The following is a 19,481-nucleotide window of genomic DNA, read 5'->3' as shown; positions in this document are numbered from 1 at the left end:
CATTTATATATTGAAGGGACCATCATTTCCCACTGTGTAACACATTTATACATTGAAGGGCCTATCATCTCCCACTGTGTAACATATTTATACATTGAAGGGGCCATCATCTCCCACTGTGTAACACATTTATACATTGAATTGACCATCATCTCCCGCTGTGTGACACATTTATATATTGAAGGGACCATCATCTCCCACTGTGTAACACATTTATATATTAGATTGACCATCCTCCTCCACTGTGTAACACATTTATATATTGAAGGGACCATCATCTCCAACTGTGTGACACATTTATATATTGAATGGACCATCATCTCCCACTGTGTAACACATTTATACATTGAAGGGGCCATCATCTCCCACTGTGTGACACATTTATATATTGAATGGACCATTATCTCCCACTGTGTAACACATTTATACATTGAAGGGACCATCATCTCCCACTGTTTGACACATTTATATATTAAAGGGACCATCATTTCCAACTGTGTGACACATGTTATATGGACATGTCATTCAAGGTATAATCTTAATTGTATATTGAAATAATAATAATAAATAATGTTTGTAATTAAAGGTACAGTATACAATGTAAAACCTAGTCAAACACGTTACACGACAAGTGATATATTGTCAGTGACACGACAAGTGATATATTGTCAGTGACACGACAAGTGATATATTGTCAGTGACACGACAAGTGATATATTGTCAGTGACACGACAAGTGATATATTGTCAGTGACACGACAAGTGATATAGTGTCAGTGACACGACAAGTGATATATTGTCAGTGACACGACAAGTGATATAGTGTCAGTGGCACGACAAGTGATATAGTGTCAGTGACACGACAAGTGATATATTGTCAGTGACATTACAAGTGATATATTATCAGTGACATGACAAGTGATGTATTGTCGATGATGAAATATATAATATATATAATTTTACCTGTCCAATAATTGCAGAATAAATTATTATAACAAGCGATACTGACACTTTAATCAATTGGCGATTTTTGCACAATGAACATCAAAGAGTGTCCCCACAAGAATAAAGGGTATAGTTTATTTGGATTTTCTTTCTTCATAATTTATTGTCGTGCTCATGAACCACTTAAGAATATTAAAATACGGTCTCACAAGTACATGTCTGTTACCTGGGCTTCGAGTAGTTTCAATAATAAAGCCTGTATCTACAGAAACTATACTATAGTCTATAGAGAGTGTGATGGGTTTAATTACAACTACCCATTCTGCCGTTATTACTCAATCTTGCTTTGGTATGATTCTGGGATACGAACCTAGGACCTATCAATTACTAAAGCTCCAGACTGGTGTACTTCTACCTTTGCGCCTCATCCTAACCTCAAATTATGACCCGGAAGTGTTTGATTTGCGGCACTGTGACCACAGTCAACCTTCCATTTTAGTTGGATGTTCAAGGGCAAAGAAAAGTTTCCAAATGTTGTCGGCTATTGCCCTAAGATCAGGTAGTTGAATTAATTGTAAAATATAAATAGGTATTCCTTAAATTATAATGCTATGCGGGGATTATTAGGCATTTGTAACTATTGTTTTCACCATGCATTATGTATTATGTATCGTTGACCAGTTTTCGTGGTGTTGTTTAATCGTATTTATTTTATTTAGACATTTAAAACATATTTGTGTTACACGTGCAAAAGTTTTAATTAGCAAAAAAAAATTTAAAACTATTTTACTTAAGTATTGGGCAAAACATTTGAAGTAACAATCTCTAAGTAGCATACAACAAGCATTTTTTTTAACATACTTTTTTATGACTTTTATAATGTAAACTGAAGCTAATGGACCTAATTAGAAGAAAAACACACAAAATGTAATAACATTTTATCATAAATCTTGTCCAGCATAGATGTAAACATGACACGTCAATGGATATTCCAGGGGCCAATTTCGCAAATTTGCTAAAAAGCGTCCCCTCCTCACCAAAGCAAGATATAATACTTTAACAAAAAACTAAAATTAGCACACTTTTCTGTGTTATCTTAGCTAGTTATCCTCCAAGTTTTAATGTTTTTGGTTAAACTGTGTATTTTTAATTATTAAGCAAATGTGTTACCCGTCTGCCAAAACTGTCCACAGCCGGGCACAGAAACACAGAAATGTTGGAAAATATTACAGTGTTGTCACATACTGACAATCACTTTACACCTGATATGTCCTGTAGACAATATCATTGTGTAGTCTTTGTATTTATTAATATAACATACATCAGGCCCGTAGGAACTGGGATGGGGTGGGGTTGGGTGGGTGTGTGAGGGGTGGGCCTAGGGGCTTGTTCTCCATCCCACACTTGAGGACAAAAATGTATGTTTAAAATTTTCACTACTCCACATAAATAAAGATGATATAAAAATGAAAATCTAGTTTGTATCCCTCACTAGAGACTGTATACCCACACACACACACACACACTTCAAATATCGTTCCTACAGGCCGTTACAGATGTGGACAATATGTAGAGGCTGACGTTAGGAGCCAGTTCCTTTTATCTTTAGGATTTTGTAATCATGATTTCAAACCAACTGTATCAGCTAGTTTGCTCCACATACTGACATAAAACACATTTGTTATTATATATTGGAATAAAACAAAAATAACTACAATATATCCAGTGTTATTTTCTTTAATCATTCATGGAGGAAGAAGGAAGTCCTGGTGAAAATATATTACAGGTAAAATATATTACAGGTAAAACAAAACAAAATAATATATGATGCTTATTCCAAGTGCTAACTATTGTAAAATTTGCTTTAAATTGCTAGATGCTAAAAGTGATTAAGTATATTACTTTATGGTAACAGTCGAAAATTAGACGACCAATTGTTTTAACCTCTGTCAAAGGTAGCAGGCTTTCTGCCAGAACATAATTCGAGGTTACGTAATAAAAACAAAATATATTCAAAGGCATATATTGGGTAGTTATGAATTTGAAATGTTTTATTGGACCATTTTAATTAATGCACTTTTACAAATTTTAAACAGCAATTATCTTACTATAATCTATCAATAAATTAAAACATATCCATTAATTTTCGAGATTTTTTAGTACATACATGTAATTGTACCCTCTACCTGCGTACCCTCTAGCAGAAACCCAGGGTAGGGAACCAATTATTTGGTGTAGAGTATTTTTAATATGACATAAAGAAAGCATTGAGACGTTAGTATGGAGTCGTTATGGGCTGTCGGTGAAAATAAATTTACAGGTAAATAAATGTGAACTATAAATATTCATATGTGAACAAATTGCAATACCTTTTTTTAATGTATAGTTTAAGTACATACTTGTCTTTCATTTTCACATTGTAAATATATATACCAAATTGTCATGTTTATGTATTACATTTATACTTTTGGTTTACCACTGTGACACTGAAAACCTTTGGCCCATAACTGTATTTAGTCAAATATTAGGCAAAATCTAGACTGGAAATGATTTATGCTTATTAAATCTTGTTTGCAATTTATTTATTTTATTTTTGGCATCAATCAGTCTTGTTTATAATAGCAATATGTATGCAAGTTTGAGATTCTGTGTGCGCTATGAAAGAAACAATCTTAAAATTAGTGGCGAGAAATTCAAAAGTTATGTCCCTTGGTATAAAAATCCCGGTCAATCATAATTACTTTATTAAATCAATTCTTTTACTTACGGTGGTTTATATTTATGTTAGTGACATAAATCGGTTCTTTAAAATACTGCACATAATAACATAAAAATATAAATGGTGTTTATGGCTGATAAAGGGTTACAAATTGATAACCTATATTTGGAAAAATAATTTTACCACTTAATTTGCAACTAAGATGCTAGACTCATGTAAACCAATTTATTCATCATTCTAGTTTACGAACACTACCGATGTTTAACGATTAAGTCGGTCGTTAATGACTGTAAAGCCGTAATCGACATGTAGGTATTCGGGGTCGCGTTTTTGGCGACATGATAAAAAGCGTTTAGAGTTGCGGCCCTTTGCTTGGTGGTCGCTACTCTAAGTCGGATAATGAGCAAAAATATTTATTCTGTTTTTGTTTTGTGCACATTATGATTATCATTATGTCAATACTTTTCTTAACATGCGGGGCTATTTGCTTTCCTCTATGTAGCATATTTAAAATTGGGGTTGTGGGTGGGGGGACTTTTAGCAGTTGTTGTTGGAAGATCTATTTTGTTAATAATAACACAAGTATTTCAATTGGGATTTAGTGAGTACGGTAGGTTATACATTTTTAGTTTATGCTTCCATTTGTTGCACTATTTTGGTTAAGAAATGTTTGAAACATGGTCACGATGATGCCACAAGTTTTAAATACCAGCTACATAATGGGTATGTAACACGGTTCGGATGTGGAACCACACATTTTACATCCCTTTGGACTAGTTTTTGTTTTGTTTTTCTGATCATCGCAAGACATGGATGACAAATTTGAAACTTTAACATATTTGTGTTACATGTTCAAAGCTTTTAATTAGGTTAGATTCAGTTAGATTTTCTTTTTTTTACTTAAGTATTGGGTAAAAAATTCGAAGTGACAATCTTAAAGTTGAATAATAAGCAAAAATATTTAATCTGTTTTTTTTTGTTCTGGTCATCAACATGTCATCGAGATATGGATGACAAATTTAAACTCTAAAACAGTGGTATCATTAGATAGGGTAGAATGCCAACATTTCTTCCATGTGGCTCAACTGAAATACGTTTGTGTGCACTATAAAAAGGACACTATATTTTGATGGTTTAACACTTTTTAAGGGTTTTCAATTGACTGTCATCCAGTCACTGCTCGGTGATCTCGCTTGGTCAAAATTAAGGGGTGAGCAGTTGCAGAATAAACAATTGACAGAAAGTAAAAAGTGTAAGTTACGACAAATTTAGTCTGCAACTCGGGTCAATCTAATTAAAATTAGCTCCACTATTTACCAGACCTGTCAACCTTTAGACAAGAGAAAGCAGGAGGTGTGTGTTGAAAAAGCAGGAGATTTTGTCAAAAAGCAGGAGATTTTTAAATTCACACAATTTAACCCAAAATCGCAAGATTTAAAAAAAAACATTATTACAATAAGTTATATGAATACTTTATAATGTCATATATACTTCTTAACCTTAGATCTTGGCATTAAAAAAAAAAAAAAATTATTAATTTTTTTTTTTTTTTTTTTTTTTTAAAGTTTAAATATTATTATGATTTAATACATATTTAAAAAAAAAAAAAATATTATCCAAAAATGTTAAGAACATGAACAAGAAATAAAAATTTTCATTAGTACATTTACGGTATTACACTGCCTTACAGGTTGCGTTACATTATCATTTGTGGTTAGTGTACCTAAGTACCAAAGACAAATTTATATAAATCTTATAAATTAATATTCAGTTTTTTTACTATAATGAGGAACGGTGGCGTGGTACTTATTTAAAATCATTATAATGATGCAATAAAACATTGTATTTTCATTAATCATAAGTAAAACCTCATTACGGACATCGTGTGAAATATACCGGAATTATACCCATTTCCGTGAGTAACTTTATGTCAATGTCAAACACAACATTTTTTAATTGTACAAAAATAATTTCTTGAAGTGTACCCTTATAACCAACATTTTACTGCACAAACATACAAAATTAACTGACACAAGTATGTTTATACAGTTAATTGGTCTTTTCGTTGTCTTGCTGTGACATGTGATTTTAACATGCATCGTGTGTATCGCTGTCAACTCGGAGTCTGGCAGTTCAGATTCGTCATAGTTGCATTATGTAATCCAGTGGGAAGACATTTTACAATTCAGAGGTGTTATTAGAACTAAATTGGATAGTTTTTTTTTTTTTATATGGCAACACTGAATGTCAATACACAGCCTGTTGAATTAGCGGCAACACGCTTTGTAGCCATTACGATGACAACAAACATTATAATTACATGTCATTTTATAAACTCCATGTGCTTTTTTAACAATATAAATAGGCTATCCCACAATTTTCACTTCGGCAAAGGTTAAACAGTCGACAATTCGGCCTGTTACATTCTCAGAAGCCGAAAGTAGTCGACATTTGCCGAATGAGAAAAAAAGGCAGAGTTACTTCCCTTCTGTTATTTTGACAAAAGAGGATCGATTTTTTTTTATACTTACAAAAATGTCATTTAAAAGGAGAAACTGTCTCCCGCACAGGGGAAAGGAGATTTGATCAAATACCGGGAGACTCCCGCGGAATCCGGGAGGGTTGACAGGTCTGCTATTTACATGTGGATCTAAAGACAGCTAACTGTTCATCTCCATAACAAAATAACAAACCCAGTCATTGCATTTACTGCCAGAATTATACAAACTGGAACATTTGTAGAGGATCACAACTAACATGGTAATTGTGACGTCACATTTGAAGAAACCACTTTTACATTCATTGGCAGCACTTTACTATTTTGAAATTTTCTAGGTCATTTTACAGAGATTATGTGTGGAATCAATAAATATAAAGTTACTTATCACAAATAAATGCAAAAATATTAAAATATATCACTTGCATCTTGTCCAGGTCCCTAGTCACTAGGAGCTGCCACAGCTAAAGTTACCCCCATCTTATATGCCTTTAATTTTAGAATAATGAAATTTTTCTGTGTTGCTGTCATCTCATAGTCATACATGTAGCTAGTGGCAATTTTTCTTGTGTCACTTGCCATCGGGCATGGCAATAGTAGTTCTTTACTAACCCAACATTGAATATCACTAGCCATGGGAGTGGGTCTACCATAATCTAGAAGCCATGAAAATGTTTATTGATATTTGTTAGGTTGGGCATTTTAGCACCCTGTGATGGAATTAGTTTGTAGCATGACAGAATTTAATAGTGCCATCGCATCTTGAGACTTACCATATACGCAAATATTTTCGCGAATAAAATATACCGCAAACACATTGCTAGTACCGCGAATTTAATTACGCGCTAACTTATTTCTGATTTAGCATAATTTGCATGGATGCAAAAGACATTAAGGGTACATCACACATTAGTTTATACAGAACATTGTGTTACGTTAAGACATGGCTACTTAGAAAGTAGGTCTCGCAAAACAATGGCGTTGCGTCATAGACAATAACAAGAGTGCATCTTTGACACTTACTTTAGTACACTGTAGCGTGACATTATTCACATTATAAATAAATTGTATATGGGTGATGTTACTTGTGTTTTGAAAAGGGTTTCAAGTAAATTGTAACCAGTTCTATTAAAAATACACACATTTATTCTTTTTTTGTTTGTTTAGTACCGTAAACCATTTACTAAAAATCATCTGCATGTAAGAGTAAATTCCACCTTCGCGCCCCTGTGCACCACTTTTTCTGCGATGTAGCGTACACAAATTCACCAAAATACTGTGCCCGAGGGAGTGAAGTGGCCTGAGGACTTGCATATTGCTCATAACGCTAAACACTGGTCCAACGAGGCGTCAATGATTTCCTACTTTGATAATGTCTTGATTCCGTACAGGAAAACGGTGACCAAGGACCTTGGCCTACAGGCAGACCAAAAAATGGTCTGCTTGTTTGATGTTTTCAGGGCCCAATGGACTGACACTTGTAAGGAACATTTGGACAGGAATGAAATTTTACCAGTTCAAGTTCCTGCAAACTGCACTGATAAATTACAGCCAATGGATCTTTCTATCAATAAACCCATGAAGGGAGTAATGAAAGAAGAGTTCATTAATTGGTATGGAGCCAAGGTAAAAGACCAAATACATCAGGGAACTGCGGCAAATGCTGTCTAGGTCAACATGAATACCAGCGTGGTAAAACCCCTCTGCCCAATATGGTTCATGAAAGCGTTTCAGCATGTCGTTGACAATCCTCATCACGTAGTGACTGGGTTTCGTAAAGCAGGGATTACAGAGTGTCTTTGGCCTGTAGCCAAGAATACAACCAGTACTGCTGAAACACAGTAAACTCTTCTGTCGACGGCGGCTATGGATGTGTATATATGTTTATGTTCAAAATATTTACATTATTTACATTATAATATACAGTATAACCTCAATTTAACACCAACCAATGTTCCAAAATAATGTTGGCGTTATATCGAGTTGGCGGTATAGTGAGGGTGCCTTGGGTTTACTACCAAACGTTTTTTTTGTTGAAGTTGCTGAATCTCAAGAATATGACATGTTTTAAATGTAAATAACAGTAACAAAAGTAACAACAACCAGGTAACAACATTATTATTTTATTTGTCTATAAACATGGCAAGTAAATACACTAAAACGTAAAATGCGCACATGTATGAGTTTCAATCGATCTGTGAAATACATTTATTTTTGTTCTTTAATCTTTTTTGAAAAAGTTCAGAATGGTTTTTTGCTGCATCTGATAGAATTATCTCATTCAGTCGTGTTTGGAAGGCTGTCAAAATGTTAATATCTGAATCAACAGAATGTTGATTCCTTTCTACAAAACGTATCACCGTGTTCATGGCATCCCTGACACGGAATGGGCTCCGGTTCAGCATCGGACTCTTGTTCCTGGTCATCAGTCGTTTCGTCATGAATCTGTTTAACACTTTCAAGAATCTGCTCGTCGTCGCTGATATTAGCAAATGTCTCTGCTTCGTTGTCAATGTTGACAAACTCGTCAACATCCATTCTCAGCTGTTCGTTGATTGAAAGCCGGCCCGTGACATCACCAACCAGATCTCGCAACACTGTCGTTTCATTGGCTGGTGCTTGGTGCAAGTCGGTATGAGGGTCCCGAGGAATGACCCCTGTGTGAATCCAACAATTTTTGATGGTGGTGGCACTGACGATATCCCAAACATATTTCACAAAACGAATGGCGTCACTCAGTGGTAGCTGCAGATCTTTACCGGTCTTGTTGTCATCAATACACTGTACCAGTCGTTGAAGTTGCATTCGCCTGTACTGTCCCTTGAAAGCTTGGATAATGCCGGCATCGAGTGGTTGAAGATGGCTCATCGTGGTTGGTGGCAGAAAGTGAATTTTAATGTTTGACAGTTTCTTTGGGATGATATGGCTTGGTGCATTGTCCATGAGGAGCAAGATTTTTCTTTTCTGTCATTTCATCATGGTGTTCATGTTTGCTAAATAACGTGCAAACAGTTCTCCGTTCATCCATGCTTTTTTTATTTGCCTCGTAATCCACGTACAAATTCACGTTAAAGTTTTTAAAACATCTAGGTTTCGCTGATTTTCCTATCACTAGCACTTTTAGCTTATCAGAGCCGTCGGCATTGGCACATAAAACAATTGTTATCCTGTCCTTGGATTTTTTGGTCCCCTTGTTGTCGAGGGATCGATCAGGTAACATGCGATAAAACAGACCCGTTTCATCGGTGTTGTACACATCTTTTAATGCGTAATTCTTGATAATGTCACTGGCCTCGGTTCGCCCATTAGCAATCAGCTGTTTGTCAACCCCGGCACTTTATAACATGCTGCGCGATGCTGTGTCTCGACTTGAACCTCTGCAGCCACCCATTAGAATACGCGAAGTCGGAAATGTTTAGTTCATCACCAAAGGACCTGGCTTTAACTCTCAGAATTTCATCTGTAATAGGGACATTTTGAGCACGGGCATTGCTGAACCATAAGAATAAAGCTTCTTCCAAATCGGTGTGTATTTTTCGGGCCGGTTCAACATTTTCATCTTCCCACTTTCCTTTTGAAGTAGAATATCGCCAACTGTCCTTCGTTTTACAGGATAGGCCTACAACGCTGAAAAGTGATTGGCTATATCTTGTTGACTTTTAGTTGAATTTATCATCAAGTACTAAACAATTTCTCTGTTTTTTAACCGCGTCTAATACGATATGTTTTCCATTCTGCTGTAATAAAATGCATTACCGGTGTCGTCGTATTTATGCCAAAGCTAAAAAGCAACTTAACATGAGGCCATGGTCAAAATATGCTAGAGCATAATAAAACTTACCTAAAGTTTGTTTAGTAATTAAACTTGAGTCGTTGCTGCCAGCACTTCAAAGACCTGACGTAACAATCCGCGATTGAAATAATGAATCTAATGCACCCCTTTGTCACGTGATCACTATAGCAGCTGTTCTTTCTATACCGAGTGTTGATTGGACACAAACACTGCGCCTGCCTAAACAATTCTAGCACTTACATCCGTTAATTGCTACACAATAAACAAAAACCGATTCAGTGTGTACTGCCAGTGTACAACGGTATTAGGATTTCCACAATCAACAGATCACTAGTAATTATGTCACTATAATCAACTTTGTGACCAGACCATTGGTGGCAAAATCGAGGGAATTATAATGGCTAAATGGAGTTTGGTTCAAAAACGTCGCTGGCGGATGGCGGATACCGAGGGTGGCGTTATATCGAGGGAAATAAACATGACGGTATGCGAGGTTGGCGTTTAATCGGGGGGTAATAAATCGAGGGTACACTGTATATATTCTTATCTCTACACTTGTAATGTGAATTCACGCCCGCCGCATATCAGAACCAAGCAATCAGAGGTGCCTGTTAAATGAATACCAATTGCACTTTGTTTTTACCGCCAAATTACCGGCACGGTCACGTAATTGTATACGCCTGCATGGTCACGTGGATTTGATCGAAGTGACAGACAATTGGATGTAAGTCTGTTGTTACGGTCGGTACCTACTCTGTTTTTTTTGTTTTTTTGTTTTTTTTGTAACCCTGAATGGAAATTTGTGCATTAATCATTAATAATTAAAAGTTATTTCTTCTGATATTTGATGTGCATTTTTTAACATTCTATATCGCATGTGCATGTCCCATCGATAACATGTCTATCAGACATACATACTAGTATACAACACTGACTTCCCGCTGACAGTATGATGAAAATGTCCAAGTGTATGCATGAAATCGTCATTGAAAGAGGTTTGGCAAATGCAATATTTGGGTAATTTTGATTTTATTATTGGGGACAGAGTCGCAAAAATATAAAATGAAGGCCCAATCGCGAATTATTTTAGCCACGAAAATATTTGTGTATACGGTACTTTAGTTTAACCAGGAGAAAAACCTAAAAGCTGATTAACTTCAGGGCAGATCCATTATGAAATTGAATAGGGGTCACAAATTCATGTCTGTACAGTAGATACTTGTCGTCTGATGCTTGAATGGCGTAAGTATAACTTTAAAGAAACACCACTGTCCATGCACCACTTGGTAAAGCTAAATTTAGAGTGATAAAGGCATTACCATGCAGTTCAAGAAAGCATTAAAATGTTTTAAAGTTACTTGTGCACAATTCTTAGCTGTTTATATTTATCCAACGAATGTGTTTTCAATTGTAAATGTATCATTATAAGTTAATCATTTACGATTGAAAATAGCAAAGAATTGCATGTCATTTTAATTTATGTTTTTTGTCAATGACATGCATTTTTTTTTTTTCTGAGATAAATATGCAGAAATTATGTGGTAATTAATATAGCAATTTGTGTATGGAGTTGATAAATTGTGGTCTACCTTTTTTGTGATTTCCCATTGTAAAACAAATGTGTATATATTGACTTTTTTATGCAAGATGTTTTTTAAGATTTATTCATTTCTTGTTTTAAAACAGGTGCTTTTAGCACGGTTGTTAGACCTCAAACAACACAAAGGTGAGTCAAGTATACAGTGTAACACTGTAGTGTTAAATAACACTTTTCATGCCATTCATTAAAAAGTTTACCAAATTAAAAATCTTTAATGCAGAGTGTAAACTAATGATTTGTTTACTTGCTAATTATCACACCAGTCACTTCAGCAGTATTGACTTAAATTGCATTGTAGAAACCTACTTTCCTCCTCAGTTATTGACTTAAATTGCATTGTAGAAACCTACTTTCCTCCTCAGTTATTGACTTAAATTGCATTGTAGAAACCTACTTTCCTCCTCAGTTATTTGTCTTTGCTTTTGTGGACTGGGAAGTCTCAGGCAAATACTATCACATCATGATACTAATGATCACTGATATTCAAAATCGGTTCCAATAACAAAACGCTATCTTTAGTGGACACTTTTTTTCCCCCCAGTTTTGTGGGGTTTTTCCTTTTAGCAAAGACAATGCTGTTTTGAAAACTTTTTAACATCACATATCGGGCATTGATTTTAGAGATTTAAAAACAATATATATATATATATATATATATATTAGGATTCTAAAATTATGTAATCTAGATATTTTGGTAAGTTCCATTTTATAATCTTACGCCACTGACCTAAAATCATGGATTTTTGGAAGCATGAAATCATTAATTCCACAGCCTGCATATATTGTAGCTGTTGTCTTTACTTATATATAATTGCTTGCCAGTTTATTAGTTGTCTATTTGACATTTTAGAATTTTGGCAGTGATACAATGCCGACATAAAAGTGATGCCGTAAAGCAAATTGAGAACTGGGATAAAGCAAACAACATTTTCTATGGCCCTGAGAGAGACATGAAGAACTTCCCACACCCGGTAATGCCGGAGCACAGTGGTAAAGTCCGACTAGGATTTATCCCAGATGAGTGGTTCCAGTTCTTCTACCCCAAAACCGGAGTCACAGGTAAAACATACATCACAATATATAATGTGCTGAATAATTACTCGGCTTTTAAAGTACATGTATTTAGTATTTGTACTTCTCTATATTGCAAGGAAATTAGTTAATGGTAATCCATACCAAATAATGCACTTTTTTCAGTTAAATTTGTTAGCAGAACCACAGTTTGTTAGCAGAACCACTAGCTATTTAAAATATTTATAAATAAATGCATTACATATTTGGTGCTGTGTAGTTTACAATATAATAATAATTTCACCACAGTGCATTGTTAAGTTATAAATTCAATATTGATATGAAGCTACAGCCTGTTAATGTCAACACATGATGAATGGATACTGTTTTTTATTACATATTGATACTTTACTTTTAAACATGAATACTCATGCTTTATTCTAGGACCATACTTATTTACAACTGGACTGGTTGCCTATCTCTTCTCCAAGGAAATCTGGGTTGTAGATACCCACTTTTCTGAAGTCATAGGATTCTACCTAGCCCTTTGGATGCTTACTAAGAAACTAGGACCCATGTTTGGAAAGTCTTTTGACGAAACAAATGAGGTAAATATACTACTCAAAAGAATTTAAGGGTCAAAAATTTATAACCAAATAAGTTTCAGAGTGTATTAGATTGATGATGTAAACTACACCAAAAATTTAATTTATTGTTTCATATTTACAAAAACCCACAAATAAACGTCACTGTATACAAGAAAGTCACATGACATGCTGTCAAAGTTGAAGGTTGTCAAACATGGATTTTACACATTAGAACATTCGTTTAATAGTGTGTGAATTCACCCCTGGCGCAAAACACATAGAGGGGGGTCCTGTGGTGAATAGAGATGCCGCCCCACACCATGACGCTGCCACCACCGAACCGGTGACGTTGTCTAACGTTAACGTCAGCGAAGCGCTCCCCAGGACGTCTGTAGACACGAACCCGACCGTTGTTGAACTGGAGACTAAACCTGCACTCATCAGTGAACATCACTCGACCCCACTGAAAACGTTGCCACCGCAGATGAAGTGTGCACCAGTGACGTCTGGCCGTTCTGTGACGTAGTAGGAGTGGTGGTCAAACAGCCTGGCGACGGCAGCGTAGATTATTGGCTCTCAGACGATTGTGTATGGTTTGATCAGACACTCGAGTTCCAGTCGCAGTCCGCAGATTGTCACGTAATCGGTGTGCAGTGGTTGTGCGTTGACGTAGAGCCATATTGGTGATGTAGCGGTCCTCTCTATTTGTAGTGCTTCGGGGTCTTCCCGAACGTGGACGATTTCGAACAGAATTCATTGCTTGGTACCGTTGCCGCAGTCGGCCAACGACACTCTGACTGACACCAAGTATCAGAGCAACATTTCTTTGCGTATTGCCATCCTGAAGCCAAGCAATAGCCCTTCCTCGTACCACTGTCGAATTTGGAGTGTGCACCGTACACGAACGCAAGCTCCAATTATACGGAAATTCAGCATTGGGAACATGGAATACACATGCAAAGCGTGCAAATGAAGCGCTTTGTGAAAAAGCAAGTTATGGGCACTTAGCAGACCTTTCGCTTTCGCCCTAATTTACGTGCAAATGTAAGCATGTTTTCGCCATTAGAACTAGTCGACAGTGTCAATGACAGTGGATTTTAATTCATTTATGGGTTGCTTAGACCCACTTTCGTCAAAATGGAACAATACCATGCGTGACATTATGGTCTAGCTAATATAATTGACATTCAGAAAATAATGTCGAAAATATCGTCTGACCCTTAAATTCTTTTGAGTAGTATATGTTGGGGTTTTTGGGTTGTTTTTGTTTTATTTATTTTGTTTGATTTTTTTTTTTGATGCATTTTGTGTGTTGTTTCCCCCATGTCATACATTAATGAGATCTCTTATTTAGGTGGGTGGTTATCCACTGTTCAAAGTCTTCAGACAGATCAAGATGCTCTTGAGATAGATCTGTAGTGGTCTTGTGCCCATCTTCTGTGGCACTCCCCTTCTAATGCATGGGATCAATTGAGTTGTATCCCCCTTAGTGGATCCACTGTTTGACTTTAGTTAGTGCTTGGCTGGAGCCAGCTGGAAGGTGATTCATGTTTCTCAATGATGTTGCTATTGGAGAAGATATTACACAGGATTTTGTAGCATACTTGTATGACAACCTGCCATCTTAATCAAGCCACTGACTCCTTAAAGCACAGATCCTTCCTCATCAGAGTGAACCTGACACTTCACAGGTGGTTGTTAAGAGTCTGCCAGCAGGACAAATGACTTCTTTTGTCTCTAACACTGCTGGTCATCTGCTGTGCAATGCTACTATTTATCCCATTCCAGTGTTTCGATCATTTGAAAAGTCGTTCTATCAAGAGCATCTGAATGAGAAGGGAGCTTTTTTGACAGGCATTACAAATGGATGGCCATTCCATTAGGAATTTTGATTCGGAGAGAAATTTGCTTTGTCTGTACATCCCTAAATGTGTTTTTGGTGATACTGGGAATTTTTTGTATTGATTTGTTTTTTTGTTTTGGCAAACTTAAGTTAACACAATTATTTACAATTTGTTAACTAACCTCCGATCTTAACTCTGCTACTTCATTAATAACTCAAACACATTTGTTAGCATAGGCCGATGTTTTTTTAATACGAAGTAATAAATCGAAACAAGTTAACCTAATGCCATTCCTGCTTTAGAGTGCTAAAGATTTGCTTTATTTTCAGAAAATTAAACAAACAGATTTTATGAAACCAATTGAATCTGCGAAGGATATGTACAAGCAGGAAATTAAGGATGCCGAGAAGGAAATCTGGCAGCAGGAAGGCCAGAAATATATCTTTCAGGCTAAGAAGGTGTGTTTTCTACGAGTCTGCTTATTCATTTCTTCACCTCGTCACCAACTGATGTACCATATATCTTCGTCTATTGGTCGACCTTAGCTATAATTCGTCCCTTTTTTTTAAGCCTTGAAAATGTGATAGTTTTAAATTTACTTACAGTAAAGTACTATGAACCACAAGGGACCATAATAGTTTGTTTGTTATAGAAGTAGTTTGTTGTACACATTTGCATAATTTGGTTAATATATTGGGAGATAAAACGGGACTTTAGGATCAGTTTGTTCTATGCAGTAGTTCGTTCTAAGTGTACTGTATTTATTAGTGTTTTTTATTTGTAGCAAAAAAATATTTGTTAACATGCACTGAGTTGAACCTCTATGGATGCAATTATGGGAAACACCATATAAGTTCATAGTAGGTGAAAACTAATTTTTTGGTGCGTTATTAATTTTGAAAAAATTTGGTACTTTTACTTTCAGGAAAATGTGGACTTGCAGCTTGAATCTTTGTATCGTCAGAGACTGCAGACTGTGTATACGGACGTAAAGAAACGACTGGTAAGCAGCACTTGTTAGTCATGAGGAATGATTAGCAGGTTTTACAACTTACGAATGTCATAACTAGGGCATGTTTTGTTTCACTGCAGTATTACAATATTCAGTGCCAAACAAATACACACCATAAAAGGTTTATTAAATTTATTGTGAGATAGATATGTGGTGTTCAGCTTTTGTGTATATTTGTATTTTGATATATGATTTCTTAAACAGAGGATATAAGAAACAGTTCAGAGTCTAAAGTCGATCCAATAATATATATTAATGTATCCAACTTATATAATACCGACAAGGAACATTGTTCATATCACATTATCATTTACTAAGTTTCAAACATCGCTGCACAAACATTCTAAAACTGTGAAAAGAAGTATCTGTCGCTAATTAAAACTTTGACAAGAGAATGTTGATACTGAAGGTGTTTTGGTACATAGATGTTGGCCGATGGATACTGAAGGTGTTTTGGTACATAGATGTTGGCCGATGGATACTGAAGGTGTTTTGGTACATAGATGTTGGCCGATGGATACTGAAGGTGTTTTGATACATAGATGTTGGCCGATGGATACTGAAGGTGTTTTGGTACATAGATGTTGGCCGATGGATAGTGAAGTTGTTTTGGTACATAGATGTTGGCCGATGGATACTGAAGGTGTTTTGGTACATAGATGTTGGCCGATGGATACTGAAGGTGTTTTGGTACATAGATGTTGGCCGATGGATACTGAAGGTGTTTTGGTACATAGATGTTGGCCGATGGATACTGAAGGTGTTTTGGTACATAGATGTTGGCCGATAGATACTGAAGGTGTTTTGGTACATAGATGTTGGCCGATAGATACTGAAGGTGTTTTGATACATAGATGTTGGCCGATAGATACTGAAGGTGTTTTGTTTGTACCAGGATTACCAGTTGGAGCTGCAGTCGGTGAAGAGATCGTTTGAACAGGATCACATGGTACGCTGGATCGTCAACAACGTCATCAAGGGAATAACGCCACAACAAGTATGTATAGCATCTGCTCATAGTCTGCAATTATCGGACAACATTTATAAAGTAAATTATGGTAGTTAAAGGTGCATTATCAGTTGCAAGTGCCATATTTTGATCCTCTTTTTTCCCTTTTATTTGTGATAAATTACTACCAATTAATCCATTTCACACATGATATTTGTATAATTCACTTGAAAACATTAAAACTGTTCCACCACAGGAATCTGTGATAAAAATAAACAGAAATATGTCATGCATTCATGAAAATGGCAGCCAATTCCTTATTGTTTAACTAGAACACACTAAACACATTTAATTTGTTGGTCATCCTGTATAGATATTTGTATAGGATTATATTGGGTTTGGGGTTTTACAAATAATTAAATGTCCGTTACATTCATTACAATGTAAGGTCATCCCATTGGTCCAGACATAGCAATTGGAGTTTGTTCATTTCTTGATGAATGTAAAAATAACATCGTCATATCTAATGACGTCATTTTATATTGGAAATTTGTTTTGAGTATTATTGTTTTGGACCAATAATAATTCAAAATAAAGTATGAACTTTTAATGTTATTATTAGCAAGTATTATTCAAATTTATTTATAAGTATTGTCTGTTATGTCTTTTAGGTTCATCTGGGTATGAAAAAATATATATATATATATATATATTCGCAAACTTATGCGAGCATGGCTTTTTTTTTGCTTATACCCTGATGAACGTAAAAGAAATAAGACAATCTTTAAATAAATGAAGTTATTTGGTTGTATAATTTTTATGGGCATGTAGTCCAAGGTAAAATCATTTCAAAACAAAAATTGATAAATTTATTTGGTGAAAAGCTACATAAAACCCATTTATTAGCCAGTTTCAAAATGATTTTTTTTTTTTTTTATATTATTTTTTTTTTTTTTTTTTATTATAGTGTAATATGTAGTTGAATCTCCAGATTTATTTTTATTCTTGTTTTTCATTTAACAGGAGAAGGAGAGTATTAGCAAGTGTATAGGAAATTTGAAGCAGATGGCTAGTGCTTGAACTTGACAGTGTGATGTGATTTGTACAGATATACCGACAACTCTAGTGTGCTGCGAGCACAATAGATTATTGTCATCATAGACATTTTACTGACAACATTAAGATAAATAAATATGTCCTTTCAGCGATTGTTTTTTTTGTTATTAATTACACATTTTGCAGATTTTCTAATGATCATCATGTGACCATAATACTTGTTTTTCATCTACTGGATGGGAGAAAAATAATCCTCCATTATGTATCCATGTGGGACAGAGCTATTCCACCCTCGGGTACATAATGTGTTGTCAGGGACTCCCAAGCCTCGTCCCAGACAACACATTATGTACCACTACTGGTGGTGAACCACTATAAAATAACGTAATGTGGGACTGAATCAGTCATGTGGGATTGAATGTCAATAACATGGTTTTAACTTGCTGACATTATCGGCGAGTCCCGTCTGGGATGGTGCATATAAAAGATGGAAAAATGTAGTGGGTTTCCTCTCTAAGACTATGTCCAATGATTAATAAATCAATGTGCTCTAGTGTTAAGTTTTGGTAACTCACCATTTGCTGTCTGTTCCCTTATGTCTTTCCATCTGTATATGTTGGCATCATACTATTTATTATGAGCACTGGCTTTTTAAAATATAAAAATTGTCAAAATATTTTGTAATTTTTCCTTGTTTGAGGCAGGACATGGCCCAGTGTAAAGCACTCGCTTGATGTGCTGTCGGTTTGCCCATTGGGCTATTTCTTGTTCCAGCCAGTACACCACGACTGGTATATCAAAGGCTGTGGTATGTGCTATCCTGTCTGTGGGATGGTGCATATAAAAGATCCCTTGCTACTAATGGAAAAATGTTTCCTCTAAGACTATAGGGCTGAAACAGGTAAGAAATTGGGTACTCGAGTACTCGTTGAATTACTCAACGAGTACCTTGCCCGAGGTTGCAAAGCAAACCAAGTAAACTAGGGGGGGTCCAGGGGTTATGCCCCCCCCCTCATTTTTATTTTTAAAACTCGGATGGCCAAATAAGCAATTTCCTGCCTTTTTCGGTCGTATTTAGCACCTATAACTTCAGAAAAGTAAACTATTTTTTTCAATAAAAATATTTAAAACTTGGATGTGTGGATATACAATTATCTTGTAACTAAATTTATGACAAAAAGAGAGACGACAATGATACAGAAATACTTATCTTCCGACAATTCGAAATGGGTTCAAACGGTCGATCGACTGTTGTCCGCCATTGTTCATTACAAAGGAGAGATCACTCTCGAGTATCAATTTACTACTTTAGTAGTACATGTATCTGACCCATACTTGAGTACCCGGGTACCTGTTTCAGCCCTATAAGATTATATGTCAAAATGACCATATGTTTGACATCCAATGGCCGATGATTAATAATCAATGTGCTCTAGTAGTGTTGTTAAACAAAACAAACTTAACTTTAG

At 35.6% G+C, this 19,481-nt stretch overlaps 1 protein-coding gene across 1 annotated transcript; it reads left to right on the top strand.

Moving 5' to 3' along the window:
* Positions 1-1,398: 1,398 nt before the first annotated feature.
* Positions 1,399-18,161, top strand: LOC121371791 (ATP synthase subunit b, mitochondrial-like). The gene is made up of 8 exons (XM_041497939.1): positions 1,399-1,503; positions 11,640-11,679; positions 12,404-12,612; positions 13,009-13,172; positions 15,325-15,453; positions 15,921-15,998; positions 16,903-17,004; positions 17,980-18,161. The coding sequence occupies exons 1-8, from the start codon at positions 1,476-1,478 to the stop codon at positions 18,034-18,036; spliced, it is 807 nt and encodes a 268-aa protein (XP_041353873.1). The 5' UTR covers positions 1,399-1,475; the 3' UTR covers positions 18,037-18,161.
* Positions 18,162-19,481: the final 1,320 nt, after the last annotated feature.

Source organism: Gigantopelta aegis, chromosome 4, assembly GCF_016097555.1.
Source record: "Gigantopelta aegis isolate Gae_Host chromosome 4, Gae_host_genome, whole genome shotgun sequence".
Lineage (NCBI taxonomy): Eukaryota > Metazoa > Mollusca > Gastropoda > Neomphalida > Peltospiridae > Gigantopelta > Gigantopelta aegis.
The sequence above is the reverse complement of the archived record's forward strand: the minus strand, read 5'-3'. Positions and strand labels throughout refer to the sequence as shown.

Coding starts and splice junctions, on each gene's coding strand:
- LOC121371791 (XM_041497939.1), top strand. CDS start 1,476: ATGTTGTCGGCTATTGCCCTAAGATCAG. Junction 11,680..12,403: donor AGACCTCAAACAACACAAAG/GTGAGTCAAGTA, acceptor TTGACATTTTAG/AATTTTGGCAGTGATACAAT. Junction 15,454..15,920: donor ATATCTTTCAGGCTAAGAAG/GTGTGTTTTCTA, acceptor TTTTACTTTCAG/GAAAATGTGGACTTGCAGCT.